Source organism: Eubalaena glacialis, chromosome 6 (genome assembly GCF_028564815.1).
Source record: "Eubalaena glacialis isolate mEubGla1 chromosome 6, mEubGla1.1.hap2.+ XY, whole genome shotgun sequence".
In the NCBI taxonomy this organism is placed as follows: Eukaryota; Metazoa; Chordata; class Mammalia; order Artiodactyla; family Balaenidae; genus Eubalaena; species Eubalaena glacialis.
The window spans coordinates 96,553,865-96,571,986 of record NC_083721.1 but is presented as its reverse complement, the minus strand read 5'-3'; the positions used below and the strand labels follow the sequence as shown (position 1 = coordinate 96,571,986).

Sequence of the window (18,122 nt, the reverse complement as noted above, 5' to 3'; positions counted from 1 at the left end):
CTAAGAAACAGAAACAATCACAGACATAGAGAACAGACCTGTGGTTGCTAGGGTCGGGGGGTGGGGGAGGGTTGGGAGTTTGGGGAGTCTGGAATTAGCAGATGCAAACTATTATGTATAGGATGGATAAACAACAAGGTCCTACTTGTCCTACTTGCACAAGGAACTATATTCAATATCCTCTGATAAACCAAAATGGAAAAGAACATGAAAAAATATATATATATGTGTATACACACATATATATATATATATATATATATATATAACTGAATCACTTTCCAGAACAGCAGAAATTAACACAATATTGTAAAACAACTGTATTTCAATAAAATTAAAATAAATAAATAAATGAGATGGCTTACATCCTCATGAATCCTCCACCTACAATTCAGGTAACAGCCCACAGGAATCGGAATGGGTCGTCTTTTCTGATGGCATTAACAGTGTAAATGATAATGTCTTCCCTTTTGTCTTTGGTTACTGGAAAAAATACCTATCAAATTCCCTGTGGCTTGTAATTTGGATCTGTTTTTTCTTCATCTGGCTTTCTAGTCTTTATATTTTCTCTGCTCTCTTGTTTTTACAAATATAATATCATTTTGTATAGCATCTACTATGTGCCAGGTCCTAGGTCAGCAGGCTCTGCAGGAGGTACCAAGATGGATAATGCACAGTTCCTGTTCTGGGCTCCTTAAAGTCAGCAGGCTTTAAACGAGAAAGAGAGGACTCTTCATAAAAGGAAAACTAAAGGTGAGCTTCACGTCATTCAGAAAGCCAACGTATTGATGAGGAGGTCAAGCCTCAAAAGAGCTCAACAAGAGGGAACCAAGTAAAGTCAAAAGAGGGACATAAATGTGAGATGGCAAAGATGTGCTGGCATGAAAAGGAGAGCACGGATCTACGAAAGGAGACCCCCCACTGTCCATGATTGAGGAACTTGGTAACAAATCTGGATTTGAATGGCCTGCTTAATGATTCCAGGCACCCCAACCTCTGTGGGCCAATCTCCTTACCTTCATGCATCTCGATTCCACAAGGGGGATAAAAGAACTAATTATAGTTTTGATCAAATACTTTGAGGTACACAAATGAAAGGCACTACTAAAAACAAACCATCACAATGGAAAAACACTTCTAACAACTAGTGCACCTAAGTGTTCACCTTCATTAAAGTGGGGTGTAGACAGGAGTCCCCAGGTCCATTTTTTGCTCTTAAGCAATCTCTGTAGCATGCAGGCATACACATACTACAAGGCCACCCACTCAGCACGCATGCACACGTGCAGAGACCCAGACACACATAAGCCACCAAAAGGGGTGTAATCAGTATGTAAGGAGAAATGCTGAAGTGTGCATGGAGTAAGCAGCTCAGCTTGTTCATTTTTAGAACTTAGAAGCTTTCCAAGTTCTACGTGCTGTACAACATACAGAATTGAGACACTGGAAATAGCCCCAAAGGTGGAGGGTATTATGGAGACAAAAAAAAATCTGTTTATCTTTTCTCTGTTAAAAGTTCTCATCACGTGCTTTATCTGACTGGTCTTTCTGCTAACTTTATCTACTTGAAAAGTCCCAAAGAGGTGTCTAGAAGGGTCTCTGCAGCAGAAGAGCCTGGGGTGGGGATTCCCAGGCTTTGCTGAGAGTCAGGCTTCCACAGCTGGGAACGCCCTACCAACCTCACCAATATCTACCCATCCTCTGATCTCATGTAGTTGTTACTTTATCAGGGAACGAACGTACTGGCCACCTAGATAGGTCAGTTTCCTTCTGAAATTCTCCCTTAATACTCTCTGTACACTCCTTGAAAGTTAATCAGAACTGTCAAATAACTGTTCAACTGTTTGTTAAACGTCTTTCTCTCACACTGGAATGTAAGATTCCAAAAGATAGCGCCTGTGTCTGTCTTATTCACCGCTATCACCCCAGAGCATAGCACATTCATTCATTCTTAAGTGAATGAAAAAATGAATTATTGTGATTTCAGTCTTCAGCTTCTGGAATCCAGCCCCACTTTCTCTCCTGGATCCTGCTCTACACTAAGTCATTTTGACAGTTACCTGTGGTTCAGGGTAAGACTAATAACTTTGTAACTGAGGTAGTGAAGACAGGGCTGAGTCAAACTACTTACATATATTGACAATGAACTAACCCACATATGGCATGTACGGCATGTGGTTCATAGCACAAGCTACCATCCCCAGCTACAGAAGTCCAATGCACATTATAACATCCTCTCTTCATTCCTATTGCCTGCCCCATGCAGGCATTCACTGTCTCTTACCAGGACTAATATTTAGTGAGGAACTGTTATGTACCAAGCACTAGATATTATATAATTTTAGTCTCAAAACAAGTTTGCAATGTTTGTATTCCCATCTAACAGATAAGAAAAATGAGATTCAGAAAAGTTAAAAAATTTGCCCAAGGGCAGTAAGGAGAGGAGTGGGTGTGAACCCAGCTCTATCGGAATCTGAAGGCCATGCTCTGCTGATGCCCCCCGACTCCCAACCCCCATCTCTCATTCTTACAACAGGGCCATGGGGAAGGTGGGCACACCCTGACTGGCTGGATTCAAATTCCAACTCTGCCATTTACTGTCTGTGGCGCTTGGGCAAGTTATTTAGGATTTTTTGCTTTCAATTAATTCCTCATTTGTAAAATGGATATTATTAGCACTGCTCCTCTAATGGGAATTGTTTCAAGGATTAAATGAGTTAGTGTATATTGTATTAAGTACTAAGAACAATGCTTGGCACATATAAGCAATCAATGATAGCCATCTTTATTTTTGACTCTGGCTGTTGTTGTTGTTATTACTGTTACTAATATTACCTTCAATGCTACCAATCATTCCACTGAATTGGCCTCCCTTTGGGAAGGAGGAATCAAATGTGCCTGGAGCAGCGTGTCCCCTGATTTCTCCCAGTAACCGAAGATGAAAAGATTTTTCCTTTTTTTTTTTTGGTCCAATTTCAGCAAACATTCAATGAGCCCATTAACTATGGGCAAAGCACTGTACCAGAAGCTACCGGGAGAAAGCTGCTTCCTTACTCTTCAAAGAGAGATGGAGACTGGTTGAAAGCTTCACCCACAGGAATTCAGTAAGTGAGACAGAAATAGAAACTCAATCAAGCAGGGCTTAAGATGGATCCTTCTGGTAGGCAAATCCCATCCTGTTACTTTGCTATTTAACTTCTGGCTTCCACACTGGCTCTAGCAGTGGTGTGAGGCCGGGGCCAGGACTGACAGCCTCCCGCCCCTTGTAAAAAACAACCCGCCTTGTATCTCTTCTATCTAATGGGTTTTTGCTTAAGACTCTTTGCTCTCAGGGTTCTACTGGGAAAATTAAAAAGTTTGAAAACCTTGTAATGAATTCCCTCATGACCTGACCCTAACTTGTCCAGATTCCCCTTGTATCACTCTCTCCTCAGCACATTTTTTATACTAAAACTAAACTATGTGATAGTTTCCAGAACATGTTCCACCTCTCTCAGCCTCCATGCCTTGGCACAGACTGTTTTCTTGGCCAGGAACGTTCTCATCTGATTGTCCTCCTGGGCTTAATTACTACCCCTCACTGTCACATCAAACTGTATATGTAACTTTATTTATGACTTGTACGACTTTATTATAAAATGGATTAGCTTTACTTACAAATATTTAGAGCAAGGTTGTATTACTGTCAGCTCCCCTTCAGGCAAAGAACCACTTTGTCATTTCTGAATTTCAAGTGTCTGTCATAAAGTAGGTGTTTAGTAAATGTTTATCAAATAAATTAATTAAACACTAAATATCCTTCTATGTTAACTGAAGACCTATGGCAGTGTGAGAAACAGGGTGGACTTAAAAAGTAGAATTAAAATACTCAGGTTGAAATATTCACTCCGCCATTTACATGTTACATTGAGCAAGATACTTAATATGCCTGGTTTTCTCATCTCTATAATGGAACTAATAATGGAGTCTGGTGGTTGTTAAGGGCATTCAGTGAATCAATATATAGAAAGTATTGTAAAGAGTTCTGGCACATAATAATCACTCCATCAATGTTAGCTACCATTATTATTTCAGGCTGAAATATAAAAAATGTAACTGGAGAGGCACTTTACTTAAGGACTAAGTCAGTTTTAAATACATCTACTAAAATGATTTGATCTTACAGTAATACATTGAATTCTCTTGTTTTTCCCTGCCCAGCATCTATCCTACCCTTTGCTTTAACAGTTCTTAGGTTTTTGTTTGAGGAATCATTTCCAACTCTCAGTCCCTGTGGTAGGTTCCAGGGCCAGGCACCCAACCCAGATGTGGCTGGAGAGAAACAGGGTATGGTTGTCAGATGGTGAGGTGACCCAAGCTGGGCCACTGATGTTCACACTGGCACTCTTGCTGGGACTAAGGGTAATGAAGTAATTAGAACATGAGCTTGGAGCTGCTGGTAGAAAGAAAGCAGAGCCCAGAGATGGAGAGATACAAAATTCCTAATCAGTCATGTGACTTCCTAGATCTTGCTGAGCCTTTTTTTTTTTTTTTCTTTTTTTAAAAAATATACACAAGACAATAAATTCTGTTTTCAGCTTCATCTAGTCTGAGTGGGGCTTTGGTACTACAACCCAAAGTGTCCTGAGTAATGATCACAACCAGTCATTGTGAAGATGAAAGCCTATGACAGTAAGTTATTATCTTATTAAGTCCTACATGGGCTTCAAGGTATCACTGTAAAGGGACTAGTTTACATCAGGAATTTTGGTTCAAATGAAGATGGGTATTATTTGCAGGATTATCAAAGAATCATGGTCTCTTCATACTTGGTAACCAGAAAGCAGTAAATACAAGTCCCTAGAAAAGTGCTCCTCTGACTTTGGTGTGCATGAAGCTCCTTGAGGAGCTTGTAGAAAAGGCAGGTTCTTCCACCCAGAAGTTCTGCAGCAAGCCCAGGGATCTGCCTTTCCGATGAACACCCCAGGGGTGCTGAGAGCCCGTAAATGCTGGCTATCCACCTTGAGGAACACTACCCGAGAGGGTCCAATTTTGTTTAGATGATTAAAGTACACAAATCCAGCTGGGAAGAAATCCCCAGAAAGCGACAAAATGCAGAAATTCTCATAATTACTTCAGAAACTAAAAGAACTTCAAAGACTGAGTCTGAGTTTAAGCCCTAATTCTGAAGCAAATATTAGCAAATTTGCAAGTGTCTCAGCTCTAAAACAGAAGAACATAAGCATTATACCCAGTTTTCTCTATGGTTATTTTCTTCTAAAAAAGGAAATGGTATAGAAAGAAAATAATAATTTAAAAATTGATTTCAAGCTTATAGTTTTATCAAATTCATTACGATAAACTATAGTAACTTCGCAGTAGATCATTGCAAACAATTAACAAAGATGACCTTTGAGAATTCATCTCAGAGCAGCTATAATGAGCACAATTATAATAATTGGTAAGAAGCTTTTGCAGCGTTCCATAATACACAAAAGACAACATGACAAAATGAAATAGATTGTTTTCTGAGGATACCACATGAGTTTCACAAAGGAAATTTTATGTTGACTGTGATGTGTAAGGGGGTGATACAAAAGTCATTTGATGCTGGATCATACACCATGGGAAATAAGAAAACCATTTCCTGATGTGTGTCCATGTTTGCCTTTGTTAGGGGTCAGTGGTTACATAATGGTCAATGATGTGCCTAAATCAAGGAACTATCCAGCCCTTTCAACAGAGGTTCCCCCGAGAGAATTAAGCCTAAATACTATAAAGCATCCATTGTATGCAATAGATTGACTCTCCTATGCATTGAAAATGGTGCTAGCTCTGTACCATGCTGGGGAGAATTGAGAAAATAGACTCTAAATCATTTTCTGTAGGTCTCAGTTGCCTTGTGAAACCCAGTTTAGAGAGGCCAACTGACACTGCTTAAACTGAAAATACATACTCTGGGATAAATTGCTGTGTAACTTTTTTGATTCCAAGCAAGGTGGTCTAGAAATAGTAAATGATTCTTTGAACAATTTAAAATCTCACAAACAGAACCAGAAAAAGTGATATTCAGTGCTCTCAAGTCATACTCTGTGCATCAATATACAGCTTTGTACACTGAGATTAATGACGTCAGTGGAACTCAACTGTAGTTCTGCAGACCCACACAACAGAACTTTACAGCATTAATGTCTTGGGCTCCATCCACATCCATTAGTTGTTCAACTGCCAAGTGCATCACATTATGTGGAGATCCTATTCAATTCAAGGAAAATACAGTAGTATGACTTTAGCAGAATTGCAAACTAAATTCTGATTTGTTTTGTGCTGGGAGCTTTGTAAAAGATTTACACATTTCTAATGGGTTTCTATGTAGAGACTGATAGTATCTGATCTTGATTTTTGTGTCAGACCCTGCTAATTAACAATACAAGTATCCATTCTCTCTTCATTCCTGACTAATAGTAGAACCCAAATTAACTGGACAGGTTGGTAGAATGAAAGACCACATTTCCCAGCTTCCTTGCAGCTAGGTAGCCAATGACTGCAGAAGTAAATAGAAACGTTGTATGCGAGTAGAAAAAATTTCACTGGAAGGGGCTGTCTTCTGTACACTCTGCTCCCACCCACTCCCCCCCTCCCCACACTGCTTTTTTTTTTGCCTGCCAAAGAATGTGATCAATGGAAATCCAACAGTTACCTTAAATCACAGAACTGACCTTAAGTGTGGAAGCCACGTGTCAGAATGATGGAGCAGAAAGATAAAAACACCCTCCTACTCCATCACACTGCTGTTACACATCCCTGGACTGTCGCCCCTAGACTCCTTTAACGTAAGAGAGCATAACACTTCCATCATACTTAAAGCCTCTGTTATTTTGAGTTTTCTCTTGCAAGTGGCAGAACCTAAACCTTATTAATATAATCTGCATGCATTTTCTTACTCAGTAAAGGCCAGGTGAATTAATAAACTAATTAGCATGAAATATTTGAACTGGTTTGCAAGCTCTGAAATTTGAATAATGCATTTAGGACAAATAAAAGGAAGGATTACTTTATCTAAGTTCTTCTAAACATAAGGGAACAAAATTTTTTCTTGTTAAAAATGCATATAAGTTTTAAAATGCATAGAACTTAAAAAGGAATTCAGATAAATAATAAGTAAGGAAAGAAAGACAGTACAATGTGTGGTATAAATGAAAATTAGTGAAATTAGTATCATGGTTAATAGTGTAGCATATAATGTATACTTATCAAAGGTAGCAAACTGGACCAGAGAAGGTATGGACTGAAGTCAGACCTACGGACATACTGTGTGTTTTTCTTATTTGTATACTGGTTCTTGATACCTTTGTGTGACCCATTCATTCTACATCTCCTTACATTAAATAACCCACTCCTGGGCCAAACGGAAGACTTTGGTCTTTTAGCTTTTGTGTACAGCTGACAGACATCTTAGAAAAATCCCCGGGGACAATAGAAAATCATTAACATGCTTTTGATTTCCAATAACTGCTTTCAAGTCTGACTTTTGCTCTGTACTCTAGAAAAGGCATTAAAATATTTTAAATAGACCTAGCAAAAAGGATTGAAAGCATAAGATTGTATTTAAAATAAAGTCTGTTCCTTAGATTGCTTTTGATCATCCAGGCAGAAATTTTGTTTCCGTGTTGCTCTATAATAATAAGTATTTGTAGTTATTGTGATTATTTGGTCTATAACATTTGGGGGAGGAAAATATTCATGTTACACATCCTACTAGGATTTTAGAGTTATCCAAACTCTTGCCTACTCCAGTGTTAGGTGGACTTTGGGGAAAACTGTTAAGACCCACCTCTTCTGTGTAATCTCAGTATTATTCTCTTAATACCTTCAAATCCTTGTTCTGTCTTCATCTGCAAATGTCCTTGGCTGTGTTTATGTAAATTATTGGCACACATGTTCTTCACTCTGACTACATAAGGCAGTGTGTAGGTATCTAATTTAATTAGAGTGATTTACCCATGGTCATCTTGGTCAGCTGCTGAATACTCTTAATTTTTATGTTAAGCACAAGTAGGCAAAGGTCTTAGATGTCTAAAAAAATTCTATTTCCAAAAAATGATTTTTCTCTATCACTAACTTCTCTATTACAAATATATAACTTTGAGGCGGCAAGATAATGATACATTACCCCTGTGACATCCATAACCTTGATGGCTGCAAGCTGGCCCGTTTTGACATGACGACCCTGTAAAAAAAATTTTAAAAATAATTCAGTTCTGATGAGCAATATTAACATTAGATTTCAACTGTAAAGAACAATTATGTAGATCAATGTTACAGAGTGCCAATGGGGAAGACAGACAGACAGACACACACACAGAAATCTTAAATGCTTTGAAGATCAATCTCTATTTAATGTTTATTTTGTAAAACATCTCCATCACTTTGTCTGTTGGGTTTTTTTTCACAGTGGTTGTCAAGTTAAATAAAAGAGGCAATGTCGAATAATTTGGTTTTACCTCCTCTTCAAGGTGTTAGATAAGGGATTGAGTGAGAGGAGGATTTACATGGAAGCGGAGCTAGATCTGGGTGGAGGAGACATAAGCATCTCCTCGATTGGAAAACACTTGGTATGTGCAGAAACTTTAGTTTCCTTGATTATTAAAATATCTTGTAATGGGCTTCCCTGGTGGCGCAGTGGTTGAGAGTCTGCCTGCTAGTGCAGGGGACACGGGTTCGAGCCCTGGTCCGGGAAGATCCCACATGCCGTGGAGCAACTAGGCCCGTGAGCCACAGCTACTGAGCCTGCGCGTCTGGAGCCTGTGCTCCGCAACAAGAGAGGCCCGCGCACCGCGATGAAGAGTGGCCCCCACTTGCCGCAACTAGAGAAAGCCCTCGCACAGAAACGAAGACCCAACACAGCCATAAATAAATAAATAAATAAATAAAAAATTTAAAATATCTTGTAACAGTCTCAACTGGATATGATTCTGCTACTCTTCACTTCAGACTATTAATTTATCTTCATCTTAAAAGGGGGCCTAAAACAAAACAGATAGCAATCAATCCGAATTTGTGATCAAAGAGATAGTATTGAGCATAAGGAACTGCTTCCCCAGAGTAGGTATCCCTGGTCTTTGCAACCACAGTGAAGCACCAACCACAAGGAACTGGAAGAGAACAGGGTGTGGTGAGGGGGCAGTCCCAAAGAGGAGCCTTCTCTGCACTTGCTCCTTGAGAAACATAAAGTCTACATCTGACTCTCAGACAGTAGCAAAGATGGTCAATATCCATTACTTCTCAATGCGTTTTCTATGTGGCTTCTACAATACATTTTACCTACCATTGCTGTTATGCAGTATAATATACCTTCCAAGATCAGCTGGATTCAAATCCCAGCCGCATGACCTTAGGCAAATCCCTTAACCTTCTAGGCCTCAGTTTCCTCGTCTGAAAAATGGAAATAATGATAGTACCTAACTCATAATATTGCAAGGAGGATTGAATGAGATAATGTATATAAAGTGCTTGACAGTACCTGGCACAGAATAGCTGTCAGCAGATGCTGGCTATGATTATTTATAGTCCTGTCTTGTGATTAATTTTAAGTGTTGTCTTCCCTCTTAAGCTATATGTTTCATGAAGGAAGGGACCGTGTCTCATCATTGTATTTCCAGTGCCTGGAATAGTGGGTGCCTAGCCCGCAGATGGGGCGGCATGTTTATGGATGAACAACAACAGCAGGTAGTGGAGGCATGTCCACTTGAAGCTGGAGGAGATAGCTTTGGTGCTGCCTGCCCCTTTTCTTCTCATGTATCTCAGCTTTGTGTATGGATCTACCTGATTCTGAGAGTGCTTCCTTCACCTTTCAACCTCCATTCTGCTCCCTCCCTTTCCTCCTCACTCAGAAAAGAGCACAAAGAAGAAGACATCAAATCAGTAACCTAATAGGGTCACAGGCGTACTTCAACTTTCAAGAAATTGAGGGAGGGAGCTGAAGCATTACCACACCAAGAGCCCTGGACCGGAATTCCAGACGCCTGGTTCTGCCCATGACCAGCTGGTTCACTGGGAGCAAGTTATGTAACCCATCTGGACCCTGGTTTCCTCATCTGCAAAATGTGGGGAGCCTGGGCTCAGTGGTCGGAGGTGGGGGGAGTAGGTGTCACTGTTAACACCACCCCAAGGAAATTTAGGAAAATTAGTTGGACATTTAGTTTTCACAATGACTGAGTGGGGAGAGTAGTATTACTGCCACTTAGTGCCCAGGGGCCAGCAATACTAACTTCCTGCAGAGCCTGGGTCAATCTCCCACAAAGGTGAAGTAGCAACAGCGCCCTCTGTTGACAGACACTGAATGACCTCCGGGGTTGTCCAGGTCCCAGTAAGTCTGCGATGCTGTAATGGTGACCTTAACAAAGGAGTCATTAGCTTCTCTTCGAGAATAGAAAGTCTTTAAAGTAAGGGCCACAAATCATACCTTAAACAATGGGTATTTCTCTACGAAAGCACTAAAGGAGTGTAGGGGACTGCAGACAAATACAGAGGGTCTGGCTGATGTCACACAGCTGATTCACCTTGAAATTCTTTTAATGGTGCCACGCAGCCAGGAAAGGGGAACACCTGGGTATGTCTTGCGGGGACCTCTAAGAACTGACCCCCTGTCTGCCACGCCACCTTGGTGGGCTCCCACCTGCTCTTACGCTGTGGTCCCTGACACTAAACTGCGTTCTCTGATCGTATTGCATTGTTTCTTGCCTCCCTGATGGTGTGTTTTCTTGGGCTGGAATGCCCTTCACTCCCAACTCCCCAGTAAGCTTACTCACTTTGTAGATTCACCCCTGGCCTCTGTGCTAGTAATGAACATTCCATGTTTCTACTACAGCACTGAGCCCAAAGGACCATTAATCCCTCGCCCCCCCCGCATGCTGGTCTCCTTCCCTCTCTCCTGTGCTTCCCCTCTGGTTCCATTTGCAGCAGAACCTTTTCCCACCAAAAATCTTGAAAGGCATCCAACCTCCTTGTTCAAGCAGGGGTTTGAGCAGCCTCCTAACTGCCCAGGGAGCTCCTGAAGTCACCTCAGCCAACACAGTTTGAGAAACGTTATACTCTATTTTTAACTCCTTAAGTGACAGGGAATCTTCTTTGAGTGAATAATTTGTTACAAGGACATGTCAACACCTAGTTCTTTCCATCAGCAGCCAGGGAGGGAGTGGACAGGATACAATCCACTTTACATTTCAAATGTAAATGGCATCAGGCATTGAGCAGCTCTTGGTTTGAAATATATAAATTAAATAGCTGTTACTTTTTTGAACTTAAGACACAGGGTTGTTTTTGTTTTTGTTTTAGCAACTGCTTATAACATAACACTAGAAAAGAAAACAACCGACTTCTCCTCCATTTTTAAGTTTCCCTTCCAAGCTGAAATAACCATTCTCGATGGGTCTGACGGATGACTGAATAATACACCTTTGGGATGGCAGTTTGGGCTTAAATGAGATCCTGGAGGTGGAACAATTAGCAGCCTCAGCTCAGTCCCAAGCAAAGGCGTCCTGTGGTCTGGAACAGGAAGGCTGCTGAGCTGCCAACCTTTGATGGGGGAGCCACAAAGGAGGCTGCCCAGCGTGAGGTGCCTTTTGCGTCACTAGAGAATGCCAAACCAAATTAGGATCCAGATGAAGGCAGACTTTGAGGGAATGGCTAGGAATCAGCTGACCTAAAGATCACTAGAAACCTGAGGCACATCTTTGTTCAGACAGTGTTTAAAGAGACAACTTCATAAAGTCACAAATAAATTGAGTAGGAATAGCCCCTAAGGTGCCTAATCTAATCCTTCTTTTAGAGATGAGGCCAATATCTCACAACTAATGGGGACCTAAACCCAGGACACTTTCTCACCTGTTCCAGTTCTACCTTCCAGCTCCTGAATTAGAAATTCTTTTTTTATTTTATTTAATTTATATTTTTATAGAGCAGGTTCTTATTAGTCATCAATTTTATACACATCAGTGTCTACATGTCAATCCCAATCGCCCATGAATTAGAAATTCTTATCACTAAAATTTAAACAATTTTTTTAAACAAACCTTTTCATACTTCACTTCACTTGAATTAAACATGAACCATTCGTCTCTGTTTCATGTAGGATTTAATTTTTTTTTTTTATTTGAGGGCAATGGGGAGGATGTTATTATTACAAGAGAATTTTGAGGTGAAAATTCAATACTACTCTTAATTTTAACTTATTTCCACTTAAAGAGAAATTAAAAATATAATCATAGACTCTAGTTTGGATCTAAACTACATAGTCAACCAAGGAGTAAAAATGAAATTCTGGGGGAAAAGAAACTTTAAAGGAGACAAAGAGTTAAAATTTTTTATCCACGAAAATTATGGAAAAATATCCCATCAGATTGCAATTGCTGAGTCATTTCTTAATAAAAGAATGAAGTAAGATTTTTTTTTCTACTGAAATAACCAACAATAACAAAAATAACAGACTAAATCTAGAAAAACAAAATTGGTATTCCAGTGGGACCCAAAGCCTCAATCATGACCTCAAGCATAAAAAGGCCCTCTGAAAGAAAGGAAGAAAAAAACCCCGTCAAATCAAATCAGGGAAAGCAGAGGCTGCGGGGTCACTCGGCTGGCGTGAAGTTGAGTGTCGCTAAACCAGAGTTCCTCTGCCGAGTTTATGATTAAGCTCTCTATTCCCTTTCTAGTTCTACACCTGTTCGCCTCAAGACTGAGGAGTATCAAAGAAAAGAGGGGATTGAAACTAAGCAGGACCCTGTGGGGCCCTCCTGGGTACAAAAGCCCCTTAGTGTCTCCCATTTCTTGTTTGTAGAAAAAGGCTTTTTTCTCCCAGGCCTTCCCTGAGTTCCAAAGAGCAGGGTCAAGAAGTTAATGATTAGGACAATAGTCACGGAACACCTAGTTCCTCCCAAAGGGGGATAGATAACAATCTGATGCATACCTTTGAGCTGTTCTCTGGAAACTAAGACCCCCACCCAAGTGGAGGATGGTGACTACAGGCTGACCACAAGCATGCAGACCCCAGACTGGTTGGAACCAGAAGGTTGAGTTTCAGAAACACCACCCTGTAACCTCACCAAGAACTCATCAGAAGAAGGTCCACAAGCTGGTCACATATCCTATGACCCTCTCCTCTAACACTGTCTTTAAAAACACTTGCCTGAAAGCCATCAGGGAGTTTGGGTCTTTTGAACATGAACCACCCATTCTCCTTGCTGGGCCCCTGCAATAAACACTTCTCTGCTCCAAACTCTTGACATTTTGATCTGTTTGGCCTCACTGTGCATCAGGCACATGAACTGGGGTTGGACAACAGGCGGACACACTCCATTCCAGTGCTTAGACAGATTTACACACAAACTCTGCTCCCCTTCTTTTTTTCTTCTACCTCACGTTTGAGGATTATTGTACTTTCAAGGATTATAGTACCTTTAGCCCTCTGTATCCACAGGTTCCACATTCATACATTCAACCCAACTCAGACAGAAAATACTCAGGGAAAAAAACTCTGGAAAGTTCCAAAAGGCAAAACTTTTGCATGCCAGCAACTATTTACATAGCATTTACATTGCATTAGGTATTATAAGTAATCTAGAGATGATTTAAACTATACGGGAGAATGTGTATAGGTTATATGCAAATACTATGCTATTTTATATAAAGGACTTGAGCATCCACAGATTTTGGTATCCAAGTGGGGTCCTGGAACCAATACCCAGCCCTGACCCCCACCCCACCACAGATACCAAGGGACTATGTTGCCCCTTTACCTACTTCCTAAAATAAGTACAAGAGAAAAACAATGGTTTTGTCTGAAATAGCCATGCAAGCCTGGGCTCTGCTATTGCTGTTATTTTCTAAGGAACAGCAAGATGGCTTTAGAACTGCTAGCTTGAGGCAAACCTGGAAGAGAGAGTCCTTTCATTTCTAGGTCACCGAAATACATTTGTTTCCAGTGGAGCACATGAGCAAACCAGGGTTGTGGAAAATGCAGACACTCCACCCACCGTCTCCATTCCTCCTTATCCAAGGACTCACACAGGTAGAGTGTTTCTAGCTCTTTGTGCTTAGCTTAGATTTGATCTCACCTTTATTGAGGAAGAGTTCTTCAATTTCCTGATTGCAAGCAAATGCCCTTACCTGTGTGTTTTCACAGCATCCTACACTAACCTACTGATCGTAATCCAATACTGTGATTTTCAAAATGTGCACCATAAGAACCATGAAAATAAATCAAATGAAATAGAAAAAGAAATCACAGTGTAGAACATGTAATAATGGCAGCTGTTGTTTCACGGATCAACTGTTACGGTTACATCAATCACCTATCTGTCATTGATACTGTAGAGTACCACCCCGATTCTCCTTTCAAGACTGAAGTATCTGAGAGGTCTCAACCAAGGCCCTCTCTGGGAATTGCCCTCAGCCCAAGGTCATGTTCCATCCTGGAGACAGCCAAATCCAATTTCTGGTTGATACAGTAGTATAAAGGCTCAGGCCTTTAGTCTTAGAGTTGGGCAATTCTGAAGAGCTCGCTTAGCTCCTGACCTCTCCTTGGGATGGGTGAGGTCTTTGTTGAGACTATATTACAGTTAAACTTCTTCCTCTACACAATCCTACTTTCTTCACAGGTGTAGATCCTACACTTCCCAGTAAAATTCCTACATATAAATCATCTCAGGATCTGTTCCTGGGGAAACTCCATCTAAGACAATTGGTACCAGGAATGGCCTGAGGAGACAGGCTCTTAGAGTAGCTGTCAATAAGACTCCCATCACTGGTGGCAGGTGGCTCACTGATAGCCCCTGGCATGCTGTAGCAGTGTCACTGTCAACACGTTCACTAGTGGGGAACTGAAGTAGGATACAGGTGCCAGGGAACACACTGGTGAGTCCAATATTTCGGACTTTTGCGATGTCCTGAGGAAACAGTAGTTTAAAAAAGTAGAATCAGATGGCTTTTGCTGAGACTACTAGCGAAAGACAGTGGAAAGCTACAGTGATTGATCAGCTGAAGGCAATGTGTGAAAATCATAAGGGAGATCAGGTTAAATTCCAAGGCCTGTGCAGTATCTTCAGTCAAGATGGGCACATTGGGACTTCCCTGGTGGTCCAGTGGTTAAGACTCTGCGCTCCCAATGCAGGGGCTACAGGTTCAATCCCTGGTCAGGGAACTAAGATCCTGCATGCCTCACGGCATGGCCAAAAGAAAAAACAAGGATGGGAACATCACTTCTGTATATGCAGAGGATTCCAGGGATGAGAGGTTTCAAGCTTTTAAGTGCATCAACTTGGACGTCTCCATTCCAAGTTTCAGAGTTCATTCCTTCCCAATCAGGCTTGAATTGAGGATTTAACTTTTGCTTTACGCTAATAATTAATTCCTGGATCTGGTCCTCAGCTTTTTCTACCCTCAGGCTGCAGAAGATAAGAGTCTTTTTGTATTCTACCCATTGTTTTTTTTTTTTTTTGGTAAATGGACAACAGCAGCAGTCAAGCCTGAGAAAGGCGTGTTAAGCAGGAGCTTGGACTTCTCAGGAATAAATATGTGCGTCACCCCAACAAGATTGCCATATAGACCAGCAAAGATGCTAAACAAGGTGGGGGAGATTAAAACGGGTAGCAGAGGAGGGATATGATGAGCAACAGGTACAACCATTAGACAATATGTAATGGTGGGGGCTTTCTCCCACAACTTTGCCTGGGAAAAGAGACCAGCCAGAATCCCAGAGGAAGTGTTTCCAGAACTTATTATGCAAAGCAGATGGGTCCAAGCATCATAAGGAATTGACTGTAGTGGATGCTGTGGTGTGCTCCCCAGATCCCTCCTTCAGGACTGGGCTACTCTGAGTCTTTCTTCAGGAAATACCCTTAGTCAAAGACAGCAGTTGGACCCAAGGTCATGCTCCTTGCCTAAGGTGATGCCCCTGACCTGGAGGCAGCAAACATTCAATGATTGGTTGACGTAGGAATACAAAAGCCTACATCATTTATGTCAAAGTGGAAAACTTTGAAGGGCCATCCCAGGTCCAGAGCTCCTTTTTTGGGGGATTGCCTGGGGCTTTGAAACTGCTGGTCAACTCCTTCCTCTGCCCAAATCTGTCTTCACTCTCTTATAGGTGTTGATCCTGAGAGTACCTCCCAAAACACTTCCTACAAACACATCTCTGCCCTGAGAATCTGTTTCCTAGGGAACTCAATCAAAGACTCATCTATCTATTTATCTATCATCCTTCTATCTTCCTACCTACCTACCTACCTACCTACCTATCTGTATTCTCAGTGTTAATGTAAAATAATATTTCTTACTGTGGGGTGGAAGTTTTTAGAAAAGCTCTGACCTAAAGGATGAATAGAAAAAACTAGGTCAAGCATTGGGAAATATATTCCAGATAAAGGGAACAGCATGTTCAAAAGTCCTGTGGTGTAGTTGCTTGAGCATTTGAGTAACTGAAAGCAGGCCAGTATGGCTGGAGTAGACAGTACATGTCTAGTGCGTCCATGCAGGGCCTCACAGGCCACTCTGAGGAGTTCTATCTTTATCTTAAGACCAATGGGCAGCCACTGAAGGGTTTGAAGCAAGAATGTAGGGTCATCAAGTTTTCATTTTGAAAAAAACACTTCGGATGCAGGGCAGGGAATAGAGGAAACTTGAAAAGATAATGGAAGAATAACACAGTACTGCTTGGTAATTCATTTGAGAGCTAATGGCAACTTGGACTAGGATGGAAATAATGGAGAAGGTGAGAGGTAGAGAGAGTCCAGAGATATTCAGGAGGTCAAATCAACAAGACTTGGGGATGGATGGGATATATATTTACCCCCACGTTTTCCAGAGTGCTTGACACAGCAGGGATTCAATAAACATTTGCGAAGTAATGGACTGAAAGAAGTAGTGACCTTTGAGGGTCGTATTCAGGTTCTTGGTCAATACCATCCATATGTCCACATCAGTTTCTTCCATTCCCCTCCCCTCCCCCCACCAACACATACACACACACACACACACACATTTTTATCCAGCCACAAAGTGTACAGGAGCAGATGACGTGGGGTTGTAAGTAGGGATTACAATCATTTCACTCTTAAATAAATTAGAAGATGATTTTAGTGGATGAAGTTCCCTTAAACTCTATAGAGAGGCCAATTTACTTCCCCTCTGCAGAGATCACAGAGAAACTAGAAATTGGTCTTAGCTTTCCCTCTGAGAGCGAAGATGAACTCTGATTTTCCACTCACAGTTAAGATTAAAGCATAGTTAAGATACCTATCTGAACATCTTCAGGAATGCTACCATTCTTTGGTACAACATGTCTTGAGGCAAAGAGGTAGACAAGACAACTTTATGAGAAGACTTTGTAAATCCTTATGATCAAGGAACAAGAATGTTCACAGAATATGCTTGGCACGGTGTCTGCTTCTAGAGTTTCCCCAGGTTAACGGGGCCTCTATTTTTCCTTGGCCTGCATGTGCCATTCATCTGAGGCTTAAAAAATCCTCCTGCCCACACAGACAGAGCTGTGATCCAGCCCTCACTGCTCCCAGACTGTGGCAAAGATGAAGCAAGGTAGCGATACAGGACAGTTCCCAAGCAACAGCTCTCCATCTCAACACCACTCACTGTGAATTCCTCTGCTTGGCACCTCTGAGATGCAGAAAATGGATTGTTTTCAAGATCGTTCGGGGCTGGGCCAACTGAGAATTGCGGCTTGCTCACAGACGCAGGGCAGGGAAGAAAAGACTGTGTCTCATTTTTCTTTGTTAGAAACTAGCATTCCTCTGTCTTCATGGCTGCCAGTTTGGCTCAGTTTATAAAAATCAAAATGGATGATTAAAAGAAAAAAATCAAACAGTCACAATTTTTAGCAGACAATAGTTAATGTATGCAGATTCCGTGGCAGGGAGCCTGACGCCTGTACCGAGGAAAGGCATACACAGCTGAAGTGACAGCAGTGATGAGCAGACAGGCTGTGGGGTGATGAGAGCTCAAAAAAGTAGCAGAACCAGTCTCTTGGCTATGGCCTTAAGCCAAGAACACATTGCCCAATAACCTCTCTCAACCCCCCAAATGAGCACAAAACAGAAGATCTTACTGGCTCTCATCTAATTTATGCCACAGAA

The 18,122-nt window shown here is 41.3% G+C and overlaps 1 protein-coding gene across 1 annotated transcript in view; it reads right to left on the bottom strand.

Annotated features, from left to right (window-relative positions):
* Positions 1-18,122, bottom strand: part of TNIK (TRAF2 and NCK interacting kinase) — a 410,774-nt gene that overhangs the window by 159,732 nt on the left and 232,920 nt on the right. Inside the window, exon 3 of the mRNA XM_061193436.1 lies at positions 8,153-8,209. Coding sequence (XP_061049419.1) covers positions 8,153-8,209 — 57 coding nt within the window. The remainder of the gene's footprint in view (positions 1-8,152; positions 8,210-18,122) is intronic.